The sequence below is a fragment of the Rhinichthys klamathensis genome, unplaced genomic scaffold (assembly GCF_029890125.1).
Source record: "Rhinichthys klamathensis goyatoka isolate OS25496 unplaced genomic scaffold, OSU_Roscu_1.1 h1tg000354l_1, whole genome shotgun sequence".
Classification (NCBI taxonomy): domain Eukaryota; kingdom Metazoa; phylum Chordata; class Actinopteri; order Cypriniformes; family Leuciscidae; genus Rhinichthys; species Rhinichthys klamathensis.
This window is the reverse complement of record NW_026606864.1, coordinates 885,891-913,223: the sequence shown is the minus strand read 5'-3', so window position 1 is coordinate 913,223 and position 27,333 is coordinate 885,891. Positions and strand designations below refer to the sequence as shown.

At 39.1% G+C, this 27,333-nt stretch overlaps 1 protein-coding gene across 2 annotated transcripts; it reads left to right on the top strand.

Annotated features, from left to right (window-relative positions):
- Positions 1 to 305: 305 nt before the first annotated feature.
- Positions 306 to 26,375, top strand: hsf1 (heat shock transcription factor 1). 2 transcript variants are annotated; one of them, XM_056232722.1, is made up of 14 exons: positions 306 to 736; positions 5,448 to 5,556; positions 12,419 to 12,555; positions 14,181 to 14,305; positions 18,247 to 18,322; positions 18,621 to 18,682; positions 19,393 to 19,480; positions 19,574 to 19,707; positions 20,080 to 20,313; positions 21,835 to 21,912; positions 22,463 to 22,568; positions 22,714 to 22,761; positions 23,995 to 24,061; positions 26,076 to 26,375. In XM_056232722.1, exons 1-14 carry the CDS (start codon positions 611 to 613, stop codon positions 26,270 to 26,272), a joined length of 1,587 nt encoding a protein of 528 aa, XP_056088697.1. In that variant the 5' UTR covers positions 306 to 610; the 3' UTR covers positions 26,273 to 26,375. The 2 variants fall into 2 exon arrangements, with proteins under 2 accessions (XP_056088697.1, XP_056088698.1); XM_056232723.1 differs by lacking the exon at positions 21,835 to 21,912.
- The last annotated feature ends 958 nt before the right edge of the window (positions 26,376 to 27,333 follow it).

The window sequence follows — 27,333 nt, the reverse complement described above, 5'->3', positions numbered from 1 at the left end:
TTTCTCATTCCTTTTACATTAAACGTTTTAAAATATCATTAGTTTTGTATTTCCTTCCAACTTATCGTTTTTTAAAAATACAATGGTTTCGATTTGATTGCGTTTAATTATAACCACGTCTGAGGCAAAAGGTTAAAGTTCATCATTGAACACGTGACATTTAAAACCTTTAATTTGTCAAATTAATTATTTTTAGCGCATTAAAACAAATAGAAAGAGAAGTATATTTGTTTTTATTTATGCGTTCAGTATTTATTTATTTTCTAAATTAGTGTGATATTTTAAACAGGCGTCGCAATTGTGTCATCATAGCGCGACGCTTCTCAGCGCTCCTTGTTTTCTACGCAGTTTCGTCGCGATGTGCATTTAATGGAAATTTCCACTCCTTCTGAACCATCATCAGCACCAAATCAGATTAAATTATCTTAAATAGCGCTCTTTAAACGGGATCCGGACACTCTGAGGGGGAAAGATACTCAAATTCGCGTGTTTAAAGAGCGCAGTCTGTGTTCGTTCAGCAACACTTTTAGTTTGTGACTCTGCTCTTCTTCATCAGTGACTCAGTATAGAGGTTTAATCGTCGTCAGAAATCATCACTAAACTGTCTCTGATGGAGTATCACAGTGTGGGCCCTGGAGGGGTGATTGTCTCGGGTAACAACGTACCTGCGTTTCTGACCAAACTCTGGACGCTGGTGGAGGATCCGGACACAGACCCGTTAATCTGCTGGAGTCCTGTGAGTTCTGGTTTTGGGTTTCAGGTGGTTTGGGGAAGGTTTACAGCTCTGGATTATAGTTAGATTCTTTTGAAATGAGCAAGTTTAGGCCTAAACCAGTACGTCTTAACATAACCTCTGATATGAGGCGCAGGATCCTGAATTTAACTGTAGTTTTGCCTTCTATTTATAAATGGCCCTGGTGATTCTTGGGCTAAAGGGGCCTGAGACAGTTTACAGATCCATCTTTTAGTTCAGATTCAATCGTCATGAGCCAGTTTAGACTCTTAAAATGTGTAAAGCATTGATTTAATTGTATTTGTATCCTGTCTAAATCTGGAGTATTATAAGTGGATTTGCCTGGTGCTTTTGTTTGTTTTTTAGGATGACTGTCAGGATAGACTACAGATCTTTAGATCACCGTTTTAATTTCAGAATCTTTTGACATTTTGTAGATCTGTCATTAATTTGTTTGTTTACTAAACTCTTAGGCCTGGTTTCACAGACACGGCTTAGAGTAAGCCAGGATTAGGCCTTAGTTTGTTTAGAAGATTTAAGTAGCTTTTATAAACGTAAATAATATTACTAAGTGTGCATCTTGAGACAAAACAACGGCACTGACATATTTGAAAGATATGTCAGTGCAAGTTGCTTTTCAGTTAAAACAGATCAAACATGCGTTTTAGTCTTGGGGGACAGTTCACCCAAAAATGAAAATTCTGACATTAATTACTCGCCCTCATGTCACTCTTAAAGGAACACTCCGACTTTTTGGGACTTTAGCCTATTCACCTTATCCCCCAGAGTTAGATAAGTCCATACATACCTTTTTCATCTCCGTGCGTGCTATAAGTCTGTTTGAAGCACCCACCGCTAGCCTAGCTTAGCACAAAGACTGGATGTAAATGGTTGCAGCTAGCATACTAATCCAAATAAGTGACAAAATAACGCAAACATTTTCCTATTTACATGTTGTGATTTGTATAGTCACAGAGTGTACAAAAAACAAAGTCACATGAGACACAGACATATTTTAACCGTATAAATACTGGGAACTATATTCTCTGAAGGCGAAGCACTGCTACTCGGGCGGAGTGATAACCGCAGCACCTGAGACGCGCCGTGGTGAGGAGCAGAGAGCGCGTCTCAGGTGCTGCGGTTATCACTCCGCCCGAGTGGGTGCGTCAAACAGACTTATAGCACGCACGGAGATGAAAAAGGTATGAATGGACTTATCTAACTCTGGGGGATAGGGTGAATAGGCTAAAGTCCCAAAAAGTCGGAGTGTTCCTTTAACCCATAAGTCTTTTGTTCATCTTTGGAACACAAATGAAGATGTTTTTGATGAAATCTGAGAGATTTCTGTCCCTCCATTGACAGCTACGCAACTACCTCTTTGATGCTTCAAAAAGTTCATAAAGAGATCTTAAAACTAATCCATATGATTTGAGCGGTTTAGTAAACATTTTCTGAGGAGACGCGATCGCTTTATATGATGATGAACAGATTGAATTTCGTTTTTTTCACTTATAAACATCCATCGGCGAGAACAAACCTCTTGCAGAAGCTCAAACGTGCTGCGTAACACAAGAATGAACCTCATTGGTTCTTGCTGAACTTCAAACGTGCTGCGTAACACGAGAATGAACCTCATTGGTTCTTACAGAAGCTCAAACGTGCTGCGTAACACAAGAATGAACCTCATTGGTTCTTGCTGAACTTCAAACGTGCTGCGTAACACTAGAATGAACCTCATTGGTTCTTACTGAAGCTCAAACGTGCTGCGTAACACTAGAATGAACCTCATTGGTTCTTGTTGAAGCTCAAACGTGCTGCGTAACATGAGAATGAACCTCATTGGTTCTTGCTGAAGCTCAAACGTGCTGCGTAACACTAGAATGAACCTCATTGGTTCTTGTTGAAGCTCAAACGTGCTGCGTAACACGAGAATGAACCTCATTGGTTCTTGCTGAACTTCAAACGTGCTGCGTAACATGAGAATGAACCTCATTGGTTCTTACTGAAGCTCAAACGTGCTGCGTAACATGAGAATGAACCTCATTGGTTCTTGCTGAAGCTCAAAAGTGCTGCGTAACATGAGAATGAACCTCATTGGTTCTTACTGAAGCTCAAACGTGCTGCGTAACATGAGAATGAACCTCATTGGTTCTTGCTGAAGCTCAAAAGTGCTGCGTAACATGAGAATGAACCTCATTGGTTCTTACAGAAGCTCAAACGTGCTGCGTAACACGAGAATGAACCTCATTGGTTCTTGCTGAAGCTCAAAAGTGCTGCGTAACATGAGAATGAACCTCATTGGTTCTTACTGAAGCTCAAACGTGCTGCGTAACATGAGAATGAACCTCATTGGTTCTTACTGAAGCTCAAACGTGCTGCGTAACATGAGAATGAACCTCATTGGTTCTTACTGAAGCTCAAACGTGCTGCGTAACACGAGAATGAACCTCATTGGTTCTTGCTGAAGCTCAAAAGTGCTGCGTAACATGAGAATGAACCTCATTGGTTCTTACTGAAGCTCAAACGTGCTGCGTAACATGAGAATGAACCTCATTGGTTCTTACTGAAGCTCAAACGTGCTGCGTAACACGAGAATGAACCTCATTGGTTCTTGCTGAAGCTCAAAAGTGCTGCGTAACATGAGAATGAACCTCATTGGTTCTTACTGAAGCTCAAACGTGCTGCGTAACATGAGAATGAACCTCATTGGTTCTTGCTGAAGCTCAAAAGTGCTGCGTAACATGAGAATGAACCTCATTGGTTCTTACTGAAGCTCAAACGTGCTGCGTAACATGAGAATGAACCTCATTGGTTCTTGCTGAAGCTCAAAAGTGCTGCGTAACATGAGAATGAACCTCATTGGTTCTTACTGAAGCTCAAACGTGCTGCGTAACATGAGAATGAACCTCATTGGTTCTTACTGAAGCTCAAACGTGCTGCGTAACATGAGAATGAACCTCATTGGTTCTTGCTGAAGCTCAAAAGTGCTGCGTAACATGAGAATGAACCTCATTGGTTCTTGCTGAAGCTCAAAAGTGCTGCGTAACACGAGAATGAACCTCATTGGTTCTTGCTGACGCTCAAAACGTGCTGCGTAACATGAGAATGAACCTCATTGGTTCTTGCTGAAGCTCAAACGTGCTGCGTAACACGAGAATGAACCTCATTGGTTCTTGCTGACGCTCAAACGTGCTGCGTAACACGAGAATGAACCTCATTGGTTCTTGCAGAAGCTCAAAACGTGCTGCGTAACATGAGAATGAACCTCATTGGTTCTTGCTGAAACAAAAGTGCTGCGTAACACGAGAATGAACCTCATTGGTTCTTACAGAAGCTCAAACGTCCTGCGTAACACGAGAATGAACCTCATTGGTTCTTGCTGAAGCTCAAACGTGCTGCGTAACACGAGAATGAACCTCATTGGTTCTTGCAGAAGCTCAAAACGTCCTGCGTAACACGAGAATGAACCTCATTGGTTCTTGCTGAAGCTCAAACGTGCTGCGTAACACGAGAATGAACCTCATTGGTTCTTGCAGAAGCTCAAAACGTCCTGCGTAACATGAGAATGAACCTCATTGGTTCTTGCTGAAACAAAAGTGCTGCGTAACACGAGAATGAACCTCATTGGTTCTTGCTGAAGCTCAAACGTGCTGCGTAACACGAGAATGAACCTCATTGGTTCTTGCTGAAGCTCAAACGTCCTGCGTAACACGAGAATGAACCTCATTGGTTCTTGCAGAAGCTCAAAACGTGCTGCGTAACATGAGAATGAACCTCATTGGTTCTTGCTGAAACAAAAGTGCTGCGTAACACGAGAATGAACCTCATTGGTTCTTGCTGAAGCTCAAACGTGCTGCGTAACACGAGAATGAACCTCATTGGTTCTTGCAGAAGCTCAAACGTGCTGCGTAACACGAGAATGAACCTCATTGGTTCTTGCAGAAGCTCAAACGTGCTGCGTAACACAAGAATGAACCTCATTGGTTCTTGCAGAAGCTCAAACGTGCTGCGTAACACAAGAATGAACCTCATTGGTTCTTGCTGAACTTCAAACGTGCTGCGTAACATGAGAATGAACCTCATTGGTTCTTGCTGAAGCTCAAACGTGCTGCGTAACACGAGAATGAACCTCATTGGTTCTTGCTGAAGCTCAAACGTGCTGCGTAACACGAGAATGAACCTCATTGGTTCTTGCTGAAGCTCAAACGTGCTGCGTAACATGAGAATGAACCTCATTGGTTCTTGCTGAAGCTCAAACGTGCTGCATAACACGAGAATGAACCTCATTGGTTCTCACACGTCAAGTGAACATGCTTGAGTTTCCGTTTGCCACAACTGATGTGTGAGTTGATGGATGTTTATAAGTGAATGGAAGCCTAAATTAAATCTGTTGATCATATAAAGCGATCGTGACTCTACAGAAAATTCGGACTAAACCGCTGAATTCATATGGATTAGTTTTAAGATCTCTTTATGCACTTTTTGAAGCATCAAAGTGGTAGTTGCGTAGCTGTCAATGGAGGGACAGAAATCTCTGATTTTATCAAAAAGATCTTCATTTGTGTTCCGAAGATGAACAAAAGTCTTACTGGTTTGGAACAACTTGAGGGCGAGTAATTAATGACAGAATTTTCATTTTTGGGTGAACTATCCCTTTAAGCCTTGTCTGTGAAACCGGGAGCCACTGTTTTAATCATTTCTGATGTGTTTTCAGAACGGCACCAGCTTTCATGTGTTCGACCAAGGAAGGTTTTCCAAAGAGGTTTTGCCGAAATACTTTAAGCACAACAACATGGCCAGTTTTGTTCGCCAGCTCAATATGTGTAAGTATACGAGCAGCGTCTGTTTAATCATTTGTACATTTTGACTACATAATAGACCTAATCGACCAACCCAGATGATGTCATTATGCTTTGCACCTTAGACAATATGTATGATGTTTTGTGCATAATAGTTAGTTTTACATCCTGAATGTTTAGAATAAATGTTTAGGTTGATATTAACACTCTGAAACTTTTGCGTGCAGTCAACGTGAAAGGTTTTGATTTGTTATATGTTCAAAGTCAATATATTCTGTCAAGTCAATTTATTTGTTTAGTCATTTTCACGATACTCATTGTTTCAAAGTTTTATAATGTTAATGCCTATTTGTCCACATTTAGCTGTTTAGAGTCATTGTATTATTGTTAATAATAATACATTTTATTCATAGAGCACTTTTCACATTTTAACTGTTTTATGTTTTTCTAGATGTCTCATTAATTTGCAAGCAGAAAACATTTAAATAGGACCTATTATGCCCCTTTTTACAAGATATAATGTCTCCGGTGTCCCCAGAATGTGTCTGCGAAGTTTCAGCTCAAAATACCCCACAGATCATTAAAAAAGTCCCAATTTTTTAATTGAAGCGAAAACATGCAGTTTTCGTGCATGTATCTTTAAATGCAAATGAGCTGCTTCTCCCCTCCCCACTTTCCAGAAGGGGGCGGAGCCTGTACAGCTCGTCCCTCTGTCCGAATACTCTGCCAAAAACGAACAAAACAGGTTATCTCAATCTTGTGACATTGCAGTTCTTTGTCATCATGAAAGTTTATTATTTGCATGAGTTTTAAAGCCATATCAGTTTAAACTTCTGATATATGGTTTTCTGAGCGCACACATCTGAAGCAGACAGCGTGTGTTGCGTGAGTATTAAACTAAGTTCTCCTTTACGTCTTATTGCACTTAAACTGTCAAATACACAAAAGTTTGTCAAAAATACGCAAAGTTCGCCTAAACACAGTCGGTTATGTCCGTATATTGTGTGTGTATATTAGACCTGTGTATTAAAGTGACAGGAGCGTAATACCGCTGTTACAGTTTTTCTCGATTGCTTAAACACTATAACCAGGCTTTTGAACTAAAATTTCAAAACCATAATGCCATTTATCAAAAAGCACACCCATTTCACTGAACTATGAACACTATTCCCCTGTTTTGACACATTAGTCAGATTTTTTGAACTGTCACAGCAAAACTCTACACACAAATCCCTTCATTTCTCATTGCCTACAACACGTGGTCATTTAGAAAGCACTAGCATTCAAAATTGTTCACTCAAGTCAGCACAGCTTCAGCTCAGTTAGCACACAATTACCCAGGTGAAAACACTAAGAGTCAAAATTGAACACACATCAGTCAGATCCTTCAATAGATAGATAAAAGGTTATACAATCTTTTATAAAAGATAAAAATCAGCTTACTGAGTTTTGGAACAATGGATCCACAGAGAAATTAAGCAATAGGTCGAGGAGGGGGAGGGAGAGGAGGAAGAGGAGGAGGAAGAGGAGGAGGAGGAGGAGGATGAGGAAGAGGTGGAGGTGGAGGAAGAGGAGGAGGAGGAAGGGCAAGAAGACAAGCAGTCTCGGATGAAATTCAAGCCACTTTAGTTGGCCATGTCCTTGTCCATGGTATGACTATGAGGGAGGCTGGGCCACGAGTACAGACAAATTTGAGTCGCTTCACCGTCGCCTGAACGTCGCTTCACCATCATCAGAACCTTCAGGGAGGTGTGGTGGCAAACAGATTTCTATCACTGAATAAGAGACAAACATTTCCAATTGTCTTTGATGAGGTTTATGTTCTTGCAAGAAAAGGCCAGCAGTCGTACAGTCACACAGAGTGGCTGCAGAGTGTGACAGTGAAGGGAGGGCATCCTTTCTCCTTTATAGTCTTGACTCCCAGAATGTTATCTTTCTAGGCCAATGATGGTATTTAACCATATGTGGAACATTCTTAGACTTGTTTATCATATTGTATCCTTGAGTGGAGGCATGTACCAAAACTCTTTACCATTCCAATACAATTCCATATTTGAATAAGGTTTGTGTGTGCTCTTTTACTGTCATATGATGCTCACACACATCTTGAGTAGAAGCGAGTAAAAAAAAAAGATGGATGGACCACAAGCAACATGACTTACCAGTTTTGGAAATGTTGTTTTGAATTTATAGCACCAGTGTGTAAGACTATGTTGTAGTGTGTGTGTTTTTGAGGGCTTGTGTGTCCTGTCTGAGGGCAAAGTTTGGTTTTTCAGCAAGAGTGAATGGTTTTGAATGTAGAGCTTCATTTTGACCTGAAAATAGGATGTTTGGGGAATTGGGTGAGACGTTATGGATTTGTGTTTACTGTTTTGAGAATACGAGGCATAGTTTCAAGAAATGTGTTTAAGCAATCGAGAAAAACTGTAATATGAACCTAACGATATAAGAAAAACAGAAAATCACTCCCTGCTCTTGATTGAATAACTTTAGTAGCTTTAATAAGAAAACATTTCTTACTTGAATACTGCTGTTAAATGCTCTGACGAGGAGATAAAGGTGGCGGACTGTGTACAGCTCACTGAGGGGCGGGGCTAAGCTAATAGGGCAGATTCCATCTTCAGTTTTGGGCGGGGCCTAAGCATATGTGATGTCACATTGGAGCACATTCCTGAACGGCTCATTTTAAAGGTGCTCTAAGTGATGTTGGTTGACGTTCGAAGTATTGTCAAACAAAACAGAGACTAGCTAGACCCCCCCTCCTCCTCATCCGCGCACTAACCCCCCCAAACCCCACCCCCAAATCCTTCTTGTCGGTTATTGGCTGGAACAGTTTGTTATGTTTTCGTGGTACGGGTTGGCACAGTTTGTTTTTGTTGCTGTTTGTGGAGCCTGGGGTGTCTACAGAGACCGCGTTTCTTTACAGTGTGTTCTGGGGACAGGCAGCTAGCGGATAGTGAGGAGATGTTTGCTGTATTTGACAAAAATTGTTTAATTACCGGACATTGGCCGAGAAAAAAATTAAATGTCCGACGAAATTAAATCTCTCCGGTCAAATTGTCAGATTAAAATTGCGTAATAATCCCGCCCCCCTAACACAATATGAATTTGAGAATAAGCCTAAAATGTATTAGCAAAAATACACCGACCTTTGGCTATGTTATAAAGGAACAGGCTCTACCGTTTGATATTAAACAACATCGCATGCTGCATTTCAAATAAAGCGCACGCCTAAACCTGCTGTAATATAGACCTAAACAACGAACGATTGAGTGAGACGTTTCAAATATGGCCAGGCCAGGCTAGCCTTAAAAGCTTTTTTCAGAGGCCAGACGCGACAGACGATGGTGAATCAGGAACATGTCATTATATAGATCAGTGGTTCTAATCCGCGCACTCGTAGGCTACAGTTTTTTTTTTTCTCTCATCAAAACTGAATAGCCTATGTTCATCATTGGTTACAGCCTATATCAAGCAGGGACACGTTCGTCTGCATTTTATTTTGTGATTTCACCGGAATGAGTAGTCTCCGCAACGGCGATAGATTGAAACACGCGTCCGAGTGAAGATTGCGCAACTCGAGCAGCGCGTCGTCCATGCAACTGATAGCAGTGGAGCGCTCAGCTTGATTTCAAAAACAACAGATTTTAGCTCTAGATCTCTTATTTAATAGCAAACTAAATGAACAGTGTTGTGTGTAACGCGTTACAAAGTACAGTAACGTAACTACTTTTTCGTGTAAAAAGTAGTGTAACGCGTTACTACTGAAAATTTGGTAACGAAACGTAGTTCCTTTTTCAATTTCGCACAACGTTAGTTTTCCCATGGACAGATTTGACAGCAACACTGTCTCCTCAGCTGCGCGCTTGCAATAGTCACAAGCTCCACATGGTACGTGACAGAGGCTGGTAGCATAGCAATCAATTCTGTGAATTACACTGCGCAAACCAAAAGTAATACTCCCACCGGATGAAGAAGGGTTGGCGCTCCACAGAACATAAAATATTAATTGTATTGAATTTTTCGTGTTCGCATTTATGAGGAAAGAAACAATGTTATGGACGTAACAGTTCTTCGGACTTGACCGCTCTGAAAGCGGCACTAAAAGACTGCTTTAAATCTTTTACAGAGACCTCAAACAGGCATTTAAAACACCAAATATTAAGGATTGGCATATCAAGCAAAATAATATTCGATGATTGCTCGAAAATCGTACCTCTACCCCCACATGCTTATAAGACGGCGTTCGCTCAAATCCCGCTCCGATATAAAAATTTCTCTGTATAGACCTGCGTGTTGTAGCCTAGTCATTAAAGAAAACGATTTAGTTTCATATTTATGTTTAAATAAAATAATTTATTTTTTAATTTTATCAATGTTGATTATATGAAAAGTGAAAAGCATGAGTAAGAGCATAAGATGCGCAATCGGGAGACAAATGGAGTGGGCAGACATGATTTTGACCACTTCATTAAGTTTGTTTTTGTAGAAAGCCTTTCTTTAAAGTGAATTTCGTTTTGTATTAATTGTATCTTCTTAATTTGAATAAATGTTTCATCAACCAATTGTCTTATTTTAAGCAGTAACTTTAAATAAGCAGTAAATATAGCAGGCAATATAATCAGGACTTCTCAGGAGGTCCTCGCCGGCGCGTGGACTGAGCTCGTCTCATAAATGAACCGAAACTTAGCGCAAGCTACTTGCCTCAAAGATCTGAGAAATATATAGAAAGCTTGAAATGTGTACTTTAAAACAAAACTATTCAAAACGAGAGAAAACAGACTCTCTGCTTATGTAATCCATATGAAATGTGCATTTCTCTCTGGCGCGTTCACTACTGTGAAGATCGCGAGTCAGCATCGTCAACTTTATCTTTGCAGCCGACACTGACTGACAAAGAAAACACTTGTTTATTAATAAACAATTGAAATGTCTCCTTGCTATATTTGATATTCGATATTCATAATCATTTCTTTTGCCGGTTCTTTGTGACATTTTTCATGAACGCGTCACCACCGCTCAATAGTTAATATTGTGCTTTGGTGTTCAGTTTATACAGGTTTTTCAAATGTTATTTAAATAAATATATATATTTTTTCTATCTCAAAATCTCTCCTTTTTTTTAGGTTTTTTTTTCTAGTTTTTCAATAAGTAGCCTAGAGTTCATGGTAGAATTTTATGTAGGCCTACACATTTAGGAACAGATATTGGGTTCTGCCCAAAGTCAAGCAACATAAAAGTAACGTAAAAGTAACGAGTAACATAAAAAGTTACTTTCCAAAGGGGGTAACTAAGTAAAGTAACGGATTACTTTTTTAAGAAGTAACGAGTAACGAGAAAACACTACTTTTTAAAAGTAACTTCCCCAACACTGTAAATGAATGATCTGCTAGTTAAAGGGATACTTCAGGATTTAGCATTAAGCTTTGTATTAGTAGGAAACCTGTAGTATTTTCAAATTACCGTGTTTTCCACCCTCATATCCCCCTGAGACGAGAGATATATGTATTTTTTGTCAGGAAAAAATCCTCCGATGACGCAAAAATCGTCATTTTGCGTCATCGGAGGATTTTTTGGCCAGAGGCTAAAGACTACAGCCAGTAGTAGAGGCTGTCCCGCATGTTCTCAACCCGCCCATAGAGGGTGGGATCTCACTCACAGAATGTACACACAGTGTCAGCCATCTTTTTCTGGAAGCTAAGCTAAGCTAGCAGGCTCTTGTTCTGTGGAGAAAGCTGAGTAGTAGGGGTTACCATCCTCTTTTTCCCGGACATGTCCGGCCGTCGAGATCGTACAAAATGTCCTGAAATCAGCTTTTGCTTTCTGCAGTCGCCATTCATTGTTTACATGCACACCTTTTGTTTCAATCTAACTGAATTCATTCCGATTGGTGAATCTGAATGTAGTGTTTACATAACGCTAAACAAGTGATCGGTTGATGTGCGTTTTAACATTGCTAAGAAAATTCCCGCTCCTCCGTGAGAGATACGGTGCGTCTCACAGGTGTCTCTCATCGGTAATCACGCCACCGGCCTCGTGCCGTTCTCCCGCGGCCCTAGCCTCGTCCTGCTCGCCACAGTAAACATGATGAATGGCGACTGTAGAACGCAAAAGCCGAATCCCGGACATTTTGGGCGATCTCGAAATCCCGGGCAGACTCATCACGGAGACTCACTAGTAGCCTAGACTTGTTGTTTAACTACTGCGCTCTGTTACCGGTAGGCGTGGCCTCCTAGGGCAGCGAAGCAAGTGCATTCTGGGAGTTGTTGTCTTTCATCCACATAAGCCAAAAATACCTTATCTGGCTTTTCTCAGTCTAGAAAGCTCCAAATTAAAAAATAATTTCACATTTCTTCTACATAAATGACCCATTTTAAATACACATCCATCTTTCCAGAGGTGAAGTATCCCTTTAACTGGAGATATTTTATTTATTTGTATTAGGTACATCCGTGCCTCAATGTTTCAAAAAGTGAATGTGTGTGAAACCATAGTAAAAAATAATTGGTGTTGATTGACGCCAATCGGACGTTCATGTTTTTTCCCGTCTATTTGAAAGTTAGGCTAATAATAACATGTTGCATTCTATACGGCCTGATTATGTCATTTTTTAAGTTACATAGCCTCCCTCTAGTTTTCCTCAACTTGACTAATTAAGAGGCGATATTTGACCGGCATATCATCAAAATGTCCGTAAAACGAAAACGTCACTTTGACCGGCACCATTTTTTTCTAGCGGAAACTCTGGTACACACACTGGCACTGCAGACACACACATACGTTCAAAAACAAAATGCATTTTGTTTAGGCAACAATTTTGCCTAATAGGTCCCTTTCAACATGACAGAATTTGTGCTTACAACACACGTTAATGTCTTTCTTGTAGATGGTTTTCGGAAAGTTGTCCACATCGAACAGGGAGGGCTGGTAAAACCGGAGAAAGACGACACAGAATTCCAGCATCCGTATTTCATCCGCGGACAGGAGAATCTGCTGGAGAATATCAAGAGGAAGGTAACAACGGTAAGTAGAAACTTCTCTTATTTATTTGGGGAAATCTGCTTTTGCTGAAACATCTGAACCTCTTTGATATGAGAATATTTGAGCAGCATGGTCTCCAGGTTTTTATAATTAGTTGGTATTTTGGAGGGGTTTTTTTTTTAATCCAAAGCAGCTTAAAGTCAGGCTGAAGTTCATTTAGGCCACAGTTCTGATGTCAGACCAGTAATGCGGTATTAATTGGTCTGGGTTTTTAGGGGAGTCCCTGCTGCTCGTGTTTCACTTATAAATTAATATTTACCAGAATTATATTCTCCCACAGGGAAAACCTTAATAAAGTTGGATTACAAATGAACTTTTCTTACTGAGCAGAGGCTTTTCCAACATTACCTGTAGTTTGTAATGTAGATGTGCAGCTGGCAGAGAAGGCTTTCTTCTGCTTTTTTCTTCATTTTTTTTCTGTCATGTACACTTGATTGATTTGACTGATATATTTGCCATTTTCTGGTTTTTAATAAAGGTTTTTCAAACTAGGGTCCAGAATTATTTTCAAAATATTTCAAATGTTGTTGTTTTTTTACACGTCAAATTTAACATGTTATCTTTAAACATATTTTATGGAGTAATTTGTATCATAAATTTGATATATCCTAAATATCCTAAAAAATTTGATCCTATTCTTATTTATAAACACTGGCCAGAAATCATTAGATTAATCATAAATCAGTTAATTGTATTCGTTGACAACGCTAGTGTGTAACAGTCAGAAAAAACCCCACAAATCTGCATATAGTTGTCTGTATAATATCCCATAATATAACATAACTTGTATAATCACATCATGTCTTTGCACATGAAACTATGTAGCTGCCTTTGCACTCTCATTGTTTTTTTTTCCGGGTCCTTGCTGTTTAAAATAGTGAAAAATATGTAAATAATAAGCTATAGTTTAAAAAGTCGCTGTTTGTAACTATATGTCCTATTTACTGTAGATACTGTATATATATTATTACTGAAGGAATATATATAGAACAAGTAATTACATCAAGTTTAGATGTGTTCAATGAAATTTTATTTCATGAAATCTGAAGCTCATTTCATGAAATCAGATATTTTTTGTGCAAATTTGAGAAAATGGAAGAAAAACCAAACCATTTAAAACAAAAAAAACACTCCAATTCTGTTTGTAAATCTGCGGTTTGGATTTTTCCAGTCCTCGGCGTGCAGAGTCTGGTGATGGGTAGCCAGATCCAGTGAAAGTGTTTTTGCTCGCGATGGTTTCCATGTGCTCTGCCGGGTTTCCTCGGTGTCCCTGTTTCCCGTTGGCTCGGTGACAGATTGTGATAATCAGCAGGTCTGAGAGGAAGCCAGCTGGAGACGTGTGGATTAGAGGCCCGAGGTTCTGGGGCACTTAATCTGGCGTCACACTGATGCTCGATCGCCGCCACTTTCCAACCCTCCAGATTTATAGTCTTTCCTCTCCCGCTCTGTCCAAATGTCCAGCTCAGGGCGGAAATCAAACCGTTAGCACATGCTTTCCACTACGTGAGTGAGGGTTCAGAAACGGGTCATGACGGACTCCTCTCACCCCTCCAATCACATGCAGTGCATATCTCCATCTTTGACGTTTTCATTGTGTCCATCTCCAGGTGTCGAATATTAAACACGAGGACATCAAGTACAACTCTGACGACGTGTCTAAAATGATCACAGATGTCCAGCTCATGAAGGGCAAGCAGGAGTCGATGGACTCCAAAATCAGCACCCTCAAACAGTAAGTCACGCAGCACGTACACTACCGGTCAAAAGTTTCGAAGAATTACAGTTTTTTTTATGTTTATGCTTTTGAAAGAGTCTATTCTGCTCACCAAGACCGCATTTATTTGATCAAAAATACTGTAAAAACAGTAATTTTGTGAAATATTATTACAATTTATTAAAAAAGTATTAATGTATTCAGCAAGGACACATTCAATTGATCAAAAGTGACAGTAAAGATATTTATAATGTTACAAAAGATTCTATTTCAAGTGAATGCTGTGCTTTTTAACTTTCTATTCATCAATGAATCCTGAAAAAATTCATTCTTGAATCAGCATATTAGAATTATTTCTGAAGGATCATGTGACACCGAAGACTGGATGATGATCACACTAATAAATTACAGTTTTTACAATATTCAAATAGAAAACAATATTCCTGTTTTTATTGTATTTTTCATCAAATAAATGAAGAGAAAGGTAGAGTAGGTTTGGCCAAAACACATGATTTCCACTGGTTTAGTTTAGTGTCTAAATTGACTTTAAAGGGATAGTTCACGCAAAAATGAAAATTGTTTTAATTTTTCTTCTGCTGAACACAAAAGATGATGTCATAAACCAGACAGTTTACAGTAGCCATTGGCTTCCATGGTACTTTTTTTCCATACAATGGAAGTCAATGGGGTCCATCAACTGTTTGCTAACCCATATTCTTCAAAATATCATCTTTTGTGTTCAGCAGAAGAAAGAAACTCAGACAGGTTTGGAATAACTTGAGGGTGAGTAAATGATGACAGAATTGTCATTTTTGGGTGAACTGTCCCTTTAATGAAGTCCGTGTTTGACTGATGCAGCGGTTGGCTAGTTGACAGCCAAGCGGTTAGTGCTCATCCAGTGTTACGCCTGGTTGCCATCAATAGCTGTTCAAAGTGTAACGCTTAGGACGTGAATGAGGCTTAATCTCTGCCGGGTTTGTGGCCGCTCATTAATGTTTCACCTTTTTCAACCCTGTTAGTCATGGCTCGGAACGGGCAGGCGTCCTCACGCCAGTGTGACGTGGCTCGGCAGCTGCTCTGAGCTTTACCAAAGGCATTTAGTCCCTTTCACTCTCGCAGCTGGACGGGTCTCTCGGGTTTTGGTCACGTGTTTGTGCGGTCAGCTGGTACACGCAGGCTGAATATTACTGATGATGTCAGCATGAAAGCATCACCCCTGCAATAATGAGTCCTCTGAATTGGTTACAAATTTCTGAAATCCGACAAATCATCTTAAATTTTTTTTAATAAATTAAAGTCAGTCTATCTCATGTTCCAGGACCTTATTGAGTATGTTTTAAAAAAAATTTGTTAATTGATTGTAACATGTCAAATTAAAGAAATTTAAAGGAATGTAATGTTAAAAATATTTAAATTAATTTATTATTTATTTCAAATATATTTTTTGTGCTGTATTTGTGTAAACTAAACTAAAGGCTAGTTTATTAGAGCTGCATGATTGCGTTTTTTTTTTTTTTTTTGCTTAAAGGTGCTCTAAGCGATGTCACGCGTTTTTTAGGCCAAAACATTTTTTGTCACATACAGCAAACATCTCCTCACTATCCGCTGGCTGCCTGTCCTCTGAACACACTGTAAAGAAACGCGATCTCTGTAGACAGCCCAGGCTCCACAAACAGCAACAAAAACAAACTGCAGCGACCCGCTCCCCGAAACATAACAAACTGTTCCAGCCAATGACCGACAAGAAGGGTTTGGGGGGTTAGTGTGCGGATGAGGAGGAGGGAGGGTCTAGCTAGCCTCCGTTTTGTTTGACAATAGTTCGAACGTCAACAAGAAGTGACGTCACCCAGGATCGCTTAGAGAACCTTTAAAAGAGAGATCACGATTCTGAATAAACAAAATAACATGACATTTATTAGAAACATTTCTGGAAAAATGTTAATTGGTGCAGTCTATTTTAAAATATTTTATCAATTTGAATGAATTACTTAGTTTTTTTAAATTAAATGAGTGATTCAATGACTCTTTTATAAAGACTTCACTTGTTTCATTACTTGATGAATGAGTATTTTTAAACAAATAAGTTGAACAAATGATTCTGGTGTAATGATGTAACTGATACAATCTTGACAATTTGAAGCGTCAAGTTACTTTCAAAAGGTGTTTTACTCTATTTTGATCGCTACCGTAGACATCAGTGTTTATATCCAATCTAAACTTGTATCACAGTACTTGGGTGACAATCTGAATATTTGCAAAAACAGAAATAATGACACTGGTTTGTGAAGCTGTTTCATATCTATATATGATAACTGCAGATCTGAATGTTCTGGTGTGATTTTGTCAATGGTTTAATAGACACTGTCATTCAGGAATAAGATCACATGGATGTTTGAATCAAGATTGCGACCTTTTAATGATTATTCGTGCAGCTCTATTCATAAATCAAGTTATATAGCGTTCATAATGCGTTTATTGCAAAATTTCCGGATTAAAATCTACAATTACTCACGGTTAACTTTAAAAAATATATTTTTTTATTTCCAATCTTTTTTTTTTGTTGGGAAAGTGTTTTGGCATGCAGGATGTTTTGAAGGAAATTGCCTCCAGTTTGTGTCTTTCTGAGTAAATGGAGAGGGGTCTAAATCCTCCTGTTACAGGAATCCACACCTGCCCCTGTAAACCCCCGTCCCATCTGCTGAGGGGTGAGCGGGGGGGCAGGACACATGATCGGAGGAGGGACTCTTAAAGAGCTTCTTCCTGCACGCTGCTGTTTTACAGGCGCAGCTGAGTCCTCTCATAATCTCCATATAAGAGACCCGTCCGCAGGGAGTCCACGGCCCTCTGATGTCACATCACCTGTGCCTCAAATTTACACTGAAAAAATCAATTGGATTTACTTTGAAACCATTTTCACTCAGAAATTGCTCCCAAATTTCACTGATAATTTGAAAAACTGCAAGCAACACATTGAATTAAATTAAGTAGAAAGACTGAAATAGTATTTTCTAATAAAACATTTTATTTACATCTTGCACTCAAACCATTTACATAATATATGTACTTTTTATATTTCTTAAATGTATAGTTTACTTAGTGAAATCTAAGCATTGTTCAATTAGTTTATAATGTATTTTATAGATTTATTATATCATGAGATGTAAAATCATATGTATAAATAGCTTTTATCATGTGTATATTTCTATTTGCACTATTTATAATTTGTACAATAACTTATTTATGTATATATATATATATATATATATATATATATATATATATATATATATATATATTTGATATTTTTGAGGTCGATGTAGTGAATAAATTAAGTTTTAGGATTTTAGGACTTTTAATACATTTTTATTTTATTTTTTCTAGTTTAAATAGTTTAGTTATTGATTTACATGTTGTATTTTTCACTTTTTTTGTTTTTGCCATGAATATAGCTGTTATCTGGTATTATGCTAAATTATAAACCCTGAAACAAAACATATATACGGGTAAAGTTTCCTATATTTTGCGCTTCCTAAGCAGATCAACGCAGCTGTGCTGAAGGAAGGACCGTACATAGACCATAGGTTTTTATTTTTAGCTTTTGTGTCTTTAAAAAAAAAATGTTCATGATTTCAAATATCCGTTTATTCGTAGGAGTTCTCTGGCTTTGTTGTGTTGTTTTTTCCATGCACACCAGTGTGATGTCCAGTATTAGCCTGTGCTGGTCTGTGTTCAGGCCGTGTGTCTGTGGCCATATTGGACTCGTGAGCGCACTTAAAATGGCATTTTATCAGTGTCAGGGGAGCCGAGTTTAAGAGAAGCAGGCCTTACTCAATCACCCTAAAGAAACACCAGTCAGTGACGCTTACAAAGATTAGTGCTCTCGTTCGCTGTGATTGAAACATCAGAACATGAATGAAAAATGTAAAACTTGATTAAGTTTGTCTGTCTCTGTCCCGCAGTGAGAATGAGGCGCTCTGGAGGGAAGTTGCCACTCTGAGACAGAAACACTCTCAACAGCAGAAAGTCGTCAATAAGGTAAACTCCGATGAACTTTCTCCTGCTTTCAGAGTGACGCATGTCTTTGTTCCTCAAAGTATTTGAACTTTCTGCTTTTGCAGTTCATTCCAGCCTCACAGGCAACCTTTAACAATTAAAGCATCGCATTTTACCTCCATAATATGACAAATTTAGGTGTAAAATGGTCATTTTGCAAACACATTTAAAATGGTTTGGTAGTCTATTTGTGTGTCTTATAGTCTTTTATTTACAATATGTAAATATTTAATGTCAGTTAAATGCATGTCAAGCTGTAATTCTTTCTTTGTTGCTACAGCTCATTCAGTTCCTGATCACTCTTGCGCGGTCCAACAGAGTCCTGGCAGTGAAACGAAAGATGCAAGTCCACCTCAGATTCAAACATTCAGACTGATCCACATTTATATCTGTCACTGTCTTCCTATTTAAAGAGGACCTATTATGCTTTTTTTACATTTTCAACCTCTTTTAGTGTGTAATGTTGCTGTTTGAGCTTGAAAAAGGTCTTCAATGTTCCAAAGCAAAAAGTCACTTCCAAGGTAATTATTACTTATATCAGTGTGACACTGTTTCTGAACTCCCTGAAACGCCTCCATTGAAGTCTTGAGTTTTCTTCTGGGAACGAACGCGTCACAAAATAAATAATTCCCATCTAAGGCATATGCTGTAAAGTGGACGAGGCCTGGTTGAGTTAGTTAGTAACTTGAAACTTAAGGTTATGACAAGGGGCGTAACATTTCCAAAGTACGCTCGAAGTGGTGGACCAATCACAGCGCACTGGTCCAGCTGACCAATCAGAGCGCATTGAGCTTTTCAGCAGGATGGGCTTCGACAGACTGGGAAGAGAGGAGCTGCAACAATGGGGAAAATAAAGTGTTTTTTAAACTATTCTAATAGAGACCAAAAACAAAATCAAGACTTTCAAAAAGGGCATAATAGGTCCTCTTTACCTGTAGTATTGCAGTATGTGAAATTTTACAATTTTGAGGTATTCACCCCTTGTTTCTTGCCTCTTTATTTTTTGGGGGATTTTTCTTTCTCTTTCTTTCCTTCGTTCTGTTTGGTCACAGGCCCCTGATGTTGAACGATGGCAGCTCCACACACTCTCTGCCCAAATACTCTCGGCAGTACTCGCTCGAGTCGTCTCCTGCCATCTCTGTGAGTCCTGCATGCGTCTGTCTCAAACCGGGAGCTGGATTTACCAATGATGACCAGATTTGTTAAGTGTAATGTGTGTTTTCTTGTCTGCAGCCCTCCAGCACAGCTTTCACAGGAACGGGTGTTTACACCTCAGAATCGCCTGTGAAGACCGGGCCAATCATCTCTGACATCACTGAACTGGCGCAGTCCAACCCTGTGGCCACGGAGGAGTGGATTGAAGATAGGCAAGTTTATAGAGGCAATGAGTTAATCTCGCAAAACTGGTCAAGAAATTTATTTTAAACATTTTTATTTTTTTTAACAATAGTATATATATTTTTTTTAAATACTGTAATGCAAATCACAGTTGTATGTAATGGAAATTATGGTCATTCAATTTTGTTCAAAAATAATGTCACAATACACGTTTTCTTTATGCAAACTACAATTTCTAATGACCCTTTTTGCCTCTATATCGAAATCTTAAATATGTATGTTATCTGTTACGATTGCCTAACCTCATCAGAGCATGGTTGCATAGATTCATTGAATAGAAAGAGAATTTATGAAAAAAATGTCATTGCTGTTATTATAACAAGTCTCCTCTTTTCCATCAGAACAAGCCCATTGGTCCATATCAAGGAGGAGCCGTCTAGCCCCGCCCACAGTCCTGAGGTGGAGGAGGTGTGTCCTGTGGAAGTGGAAGTGGGGGCGGGATTGGGTGTACCTGTGGACACGCCCCTTTCCCCCACAACCTTCATCAATTCCATCCTTCAGGAGAACGAGCCCATCAGCGCCCCGACCCCGCCTCCCAGCGAGCAGAAGTGTTTGAGTGTGGCCTGCTTCGACAAGTGAGCTTGATCAACATGTGTACATCTGCTTAGAAGAAACAAACTACTGCTGCTCTGCTCAGTTTGAGTTGATAGACTTGCCGAGTACCAGTTTATTCCCCTAGCCTGCTTTCTTAGTGTGATCCTATAATGGATCCCGCTGGGATTGATCACTCAAAACTCAAAAGTGAAAGGTCTGTCATCATTCGCTCACCTTCATGTTGCTTCTGTGGAGCACAAAGAAGCTGTCTTCAATAGAGTCAAAGTGGATGGTGGCCTCTTTTTATGGCACTTTCATAATACATGTGAGAGTCAAAAGTTTGTTGGCAGTTTCTTCTTTTCTCCGTTCTTCTGCAGTGACTTCTTTTTTCCGACTGTATGCAAACAAAAATTCTCACATTTATCATAAACTTGATCATGTAAATAAAATTGCAAATGAGATTTGAAACCGAAGGCAAGGTTTTATGTGCTCACACAAAATGAGCAAAAATGGCCTTTATTGACACTTTATGGTGTGTTTTTTTTTGTCCTTTTTGTGGCTTAAACTTTGGTCACCATCCACTTTCATTGTATGGAAGAGAGCGTCCCATGCTTTCTGCCTTGCGCAAAAAAAAAAGGCAGTTTTTAATGAAATGGGTGAGTATTTAATGACAGGATTTTCACTTCTAGATTTTTTTTTTAATGGGCAAAATCAGAAAAGTTAAACTAATGAGCGTCTGCTTTTTTAAAGAGTCCTGCAGAAGCATTGCTCTTAACTAACTGTTCAGCCGGACTTGTTTGTGGCATTTGGCTGCTCGGTCTAGTCTGGCAGACTGGCATAGTGACACATACTAATACTTTTCCAGATATTCATGTGAGCCAGCACATTTCCAAATGACAATTCATCTTATGGCCCGTATGACACATAATTTGAGGGGCCCTTATTTATTTTATAAGTAATTAAAGTGGAGGCTAATGTATACTTTATTGATTTTTGATTTTCTTTGCAGATGAATGAAACCCATAACGTGACAGCACTATCTAGCATGAACGAAATGCCAAAATTATGCAATTGGGTTCCCTTGAAGACTAAACCTAAAATCTCTACATGAACTGAGTTTGATTACATTAGATTTGTACAGCAATTTAAAGCAAATCAGTCTAATTTAAGTAATTATTTGAAAATTAGGACTAATATGTGCTTAACTGGTTTTGGCAACTATATTGGTTCTGGTGGTTCACCTACACACAGATTGGCTTGAAGATCTAAGACTAGAGCTTATTAAAAGATATTATTTTTTTCAAAAGAGTTTGAGCTTTGTCCAAGAACATTCATTGAGGAAATATTTTTAATAATGCAGTTTTACAACCTGTATAACCATTCGGCAGTGTCTGGTGGCTTCGAAACACCTGGACTCATAAAAACCCAATTCAGAGGGATGTGTAATTCCTCTCCGCCTACATTGGCTCCAGTTCCCGCTCCACCCTGTTTTTGACTGTGGCAGAGGCCCGTTGATGTGTGTAGCGCATCTCCAGTACCATGTTGTGCTTCTGTCTTTTCAGTTATCCTCAGATGTCTGAGATCTCTCGCCTTTTCTCCAGCTTCTCCACCTCAGCTCTCCACCTCAGGCCTCCTCCCGGGTCAGCATTACAGTCGGCCGAGCCGTCCCCAGAACGTCTGACGCTGTGCTTGATCAGATAGATGCTAACCCCACTTAGCTTGTACTATCAGAGCTCTGGTTGCCATAAACATTTGCTCATTTCTGCCCCATTATACCTGAGAAACGTTGAATGCTGATTGGTCGGTGTGTTGGAGGTCGCAGAGAGCATGAATAGGGTATTCGTGGGCTCCTGAGCTTAACTTGAGAAGCGGAACGGCATGAAAGTGTGTCATGGCATTTGAACGAAGACGCATGTTTTGTGCTCCCATTGAAACTACCCAATCACACTTTGACCCCTGTTCCCTTCCTACCTCTGATTGGAAACTAATGTGATGAGGTCAGCAGCCCGGCCTCTCTCTATGACATCATCATCATCACCACAGTTTTGATCTTTCTGGGGACCGGCCTGTCTCCTGTTCTCATAGGAGTGTGTTCATTAAATGAGATTTGTTTGGGATTTGGCGAGTGGAATTGTCTGCTTTGTGTGCAGCATTTGAGAGATGATTTTCTTTGTTTCCTCTTTCTTTCAGGACAGAACTGAGTGATCACCTAGAGACCATTGACTATGGATTAGAGAACCTTCAGCAGATCCTCAATGCGCAGTCCATCAACTTTGACACCTCGCCTCTCTTTGACGTAAATATTGTTTGAATATAATTTTAAGAATTATCAAAAAGTGTGGAGTCAGTTAGATTTGTGTGTATATATAGCAATTCATTTGATTAGTTCTATATTACTGTATTCTTGATGTTGTTCTTGAGCAGTTTGCTTTGTTTCACAGATTTTCACATCATCTTCTGCTGATGTGGATCTGGACAGCCTGGCTTGTGTACGTTTGATGTTTGTTTCTTTCTTTTTTGTAAGGAGCTCACAGAATGAACAGAATGTAAAGACTTTGAACAAACCCGTCTGATCTGTTTAACAGAAAATATTTGCTGTGGTTTCAAACAACAGATGTATATCAGACAGCTAGAAGTACAGATGTGTAACTGCAGGTTCATGCAGTTTACTTTCACTTTAGAAAAAATATATACATTGCACATTGAGAATTTACCATATGCAAATGTTCATCTCAGGTCCCTAGAAAGACTTTTCGGTATTTCCTTTATTTGAAGGGGTGTGCATAAGACTGACATGACACTGTCATAAACATGACATAACACCTGTCATGAACATGAAGGAGTCTTTATGAATGTTTATGACTGTTGTCATTAAGTGTCATTCGGTAAATTATGACACTTTTAATGCAAAGTTGACATTGTTTAAAATGTTTTTGTTATGACAACTTTACATCAACAAAGACAGAAATGTCTTTATTATGACAACTTGACATTAACAAAGAAATCATAACCTGTCAACCTGTCACAAATATGTCATAACAGGTCTAATTATCAAACTTGAAGTTATTTAGCTTTGCGTTAACATTACATTACCCTGTCATATGTTAAAGCATTTGTCATATGTCATATGTTAAAGCATTTGACAGTGTAATAACCCTTAATGACATCTTTATAACTAGTACAATGTGTTCCACTTTACTTGAGGACAAGTAAAATATTCATGACACAGTTATAATGGTGTCATGACGGCCAAAGTCAAAACCAACCACATGACAGGGTAATGTAATGTTAACGCAAAGCTAAATAACTTCTTTAAGTTTGATAATTAGACCTGTTATGACATATTTGTGACAGGTTGACAGGTTATGATTTCTTTGTTAATGTCAAGTTGTCATAATCAAGACATTTTTGTCTTGGTTAATATCAAGTTGTCATAACAAAGACATTTTAAACAATGTCAACTTTGCATTAAAAGTGTCATAATTTACCGAATGACACTTAATGACAACAGTCATAAACATTCTAAAAGACTCCTTCATGTTCATGACAGGTGTTATGTCATGTTTATGACAGTGTCATGTCAGTCTTATGCACACACCTTCAAATAAAGTGTTACCGACTTTTCTCTAAAATTACCAACCCCGCTGACCATTGGTTAACATTTAATCTGCAGAAATCTGAGAAATTAATCTTTTAATCTTGTATCTGCGGTCTCTTTACAGATCCAGGATCTTCTGTCACCTGAACCAGTGAAAGAACCCGAATCTAGTGCAGACACTGAAAATTCAGGTATTCTGGATGTATTGTATTTTGAAGGGGTCATGACATGAGATATCAAATTTGTCTTGATCTTTTGACATATAAGAGTTCTTTGTACAATTAAAACATAATAGCGTAAAGTGTCATCTTCATTATAAACCAAAAATTTGTTTAATCAAGCTCCAAAAATGGCTCGTTTTGATATTGGATGACTCGTGACATCACACGGACAAATAAATTTGCATATGACCGATGCCTCCAGAGCAAGACATCGATGAATAGTTTAACATTATCGCATCATAGGCCCCGCCCACTGGCGTTCATTTGCTGAACGCTTGACATTTGCCTACACTGGACGTGAGCATCGTGTCAAAAGCAGAAAGAAGCCATTCCTAATCACTGACGCTGTCTACACTGATACAGTATACAGATGCGTGTTCAGTTTTTGACATACTTCACACACTGGAGTCTGTCAATAACCGGACAAATGGAGGAGTTAAAGAACATTTGCGTTGACGTGTCTAGTTTAAACTGCTCGTTTGTGTCTCTGTACAGACTTCAGAAGGATCCTGCATCAGAATCAAGTGGATGGTTTATATTAGTGGCGTCCTGTATCGCGTCGGAGGGTTATATGTTTGTGTTCGGAGCATTTGACTGTGAATTTTTGTAAACGAGGCACAGTGTAATGGAGATTTCGCAAAGCAACTTTTGTTGACAGATGAAGTAGTCCGCTGTATTGGTTCTGACAGCAGCCTCATCACAAATCATAATGCTTTGTCTGTAAATGACAGTTTTATGCAGATAATGTTCTCAAAACACTTACTCATGTGTGATAGCGAGTGGGCGTTGATACTGTTTCCTATGCAATGGCATTAGCTAATCATAACAGTGGCTGACAGAGGGTCAGAATGAGGGTTGAAAAGAATTGTTTTTACACACACACACACACACACACACACACACAAATATATATATATATATATATATATATATATATTGGGGCTGTCAGTTAAACACGTTATTAACGGCGTTAACGCAAACCCATTTTAACGGTGTACATTTTTTTTATGGCGCAATTAATGTGTTTGGCCCAGCAAACTTTGTAGTTTTTTTTCACATGCTTTTGCAACAGGACGCGGCATGCGTGGCGCTGTGCTGTGAAACCCATTCATTTGCGGATCTAGCTAGACCGGAAACAAAACAACAGGCACGCCGCACACACTTGTTTGGGCTTGCGAGCCGGCCAAATAGTAGGTTAACGTTACGTTTTGAGTGGATGACGAGTGCGAGACGCCGAAATGGATGCCAATAAGATTCTGAATGGAAAGTTTACTTTTAAAAAGTTGCCAAATGGTTCCATTGACGAGACCAAAGTGATCTGTGTGTTTTGTCGTTGTGAACTGAGCTATCATCATCGCAGCACGTCCAGTCTGAAACACCACTTGATGATGGCCAGCACACACACACACACACACACACACACACACACACACACACACACACACACACACACAGAGCTGATGCGAATTCTCCGCCCCCTCGTCAATATCAGGACCTCGTCAGTATTTCTTTCACCCTTTTATTGATGGACAGTGTTACATTGTGTGAGAGATTATTTGCTCCAAGTGAGAATGTTAGTGTGAAATTGAACACAGTATATGCCAATGTTGTTTTCAATAAAAAAACATTTGCACAAAGCAAGCCGATCCACTTTTCCATGTTGATAAGAGCATTAAAATGAGAAAAAAATAATGGGACAAAAAGAAATCAAGAGACATTTATAATAGATAAAAATGTGCGATTAATCGCGAGTTAACTATGACATTAATGCGATTAATCGCGATTAAATATTTAATCGTTTGAAAGCACTAATAAATATATGTATATGTATGTATGTTTATTTTGTGTGCAAAAAATCTTATTGACATTGTCACAAATCCATGTCACGACTCCTTTAAACACAAAGGCAGATATTTGGTGGTGTGAAGGGTTTTGGTGCCGCTAGCATGATCAACTGAAAATGCAAAAATAAATGTCCTTTCAGGCAAGCAACTGGTCCAGTACACAGCTCAGCCCGTGATTCTTCCCGACCCGGTCACGACTGAGACCTGCGACACCGACCTCCCCATCCTTCTGGAGCTGGAGGACGACTCGTATTTCGGCTCCGAACCATCCGAAGACCCCACCATCTCCCTTCTCGACTTCCAGTCCTCCGTACCTGAAGACCCCAAACTATCATAGAGAGAGATGCTTTTATAAAGGGATTTATGTCTGTGTGGGTTTTTTAAATTTGATTCTCTACATTTTATTTTTTTGGTCTTTTATTTAACACGTCAGGGCTAGCCGTCTGGTATTTCCCTTCACTTTTAGCCTGGGAAAAAAAAGTCTCTAAAAGCAATAGAGAAAATTCAGTATTCCTTCTGTCATGGAGTCAATATCTAAATAAGCTTTTATTTGTCGGCTCAGTAGTTTCCTTGTTATTCCAGCAGCGAGAGAACCTCAAACTAAATGTGTAGTGCTAAATATAATGTATCGAACACACTTCCTCCTGCTGTTTGTCCAGATTGGATTTGCAACAATACGCAGAGATCTATACTAAGCGACACTCTTGCAGTCTGTCACCACTGCGAAACTTCCAAAAACTTGTTGTAAATGCAGTTTCCTGCTTTTCATTATTTGATCTAATTATGTTGCAGTGTCCCCAGATTGTTGTATTCGATGACTGGTTCTCATCCCTGCTAAGTACGCCAAATTTTAAATTGCATTTTGCGTTTTTCATCTCATGGGTATTGAGGTAAAAAAAAAGGTATATAAATATTAAGAACATGCAACAAGCATCAGCGGTAACGTAAATGTGTCCAGCATCCCACCAACTGCTTTTAAAGCCATAGCTGTTACTCATCATACAGTGTCTGATCCTGGTTAGTGATGATGGGTATGTATTATGACGAGACCGGTTAAAGGTGCATATTTAGTGTCGGAAGAGATTTTAACGAGATGTTGAAAGTTCTGATTAGACAGCTAATGATGATGCTGTATAGAGGACGTATGTTTGAATAAATAGTTTGGATTCTGTTATTGATGTGTTTGTGCTGATGAAACAAACACATTTCAAACAGTCCTGAATTACACGATAGGTGTATTATATAATGACAGTTCATTTTTTGCATTGACATATGTACAATACATATTACCTGGGTCTGTATCTGACGATCTGATTTAAAGAATTTGTGCAATAATTCAACTCTTAACCAGCTTCAACACACTGCTTTCTTTTATCTCGTTTTTTTGTTTGTTTGTTT

What these genes read in the sequence shown, in the direction of transcription:
- hsf1 (XM_056232722.1), top strand. Translation starts at nt 611, where the DNA reads ATGGAGTATCACAGTGTGGGCCCTGGAGGGGTGATTGTCTCGGGTAAC. An exon ending in AGCAGAAAGTCGTCAATAAG is followed by an intron (nt 18,323 to 18,620) that starts GTAAACTCCGAT and finishes TTGTTGCTACAG; the next exon opens with CTCATTCAGTTCCTGATCAC. An exon ending in GAGGAGTGGATTGAAGATAG is followed by an intron (nt 19,708 to 20,079) that starts GCAAGTTTATAG and finishes CTTTTCCATCAG; the next exon opens with AACAAGCCCATTGGTCCATA.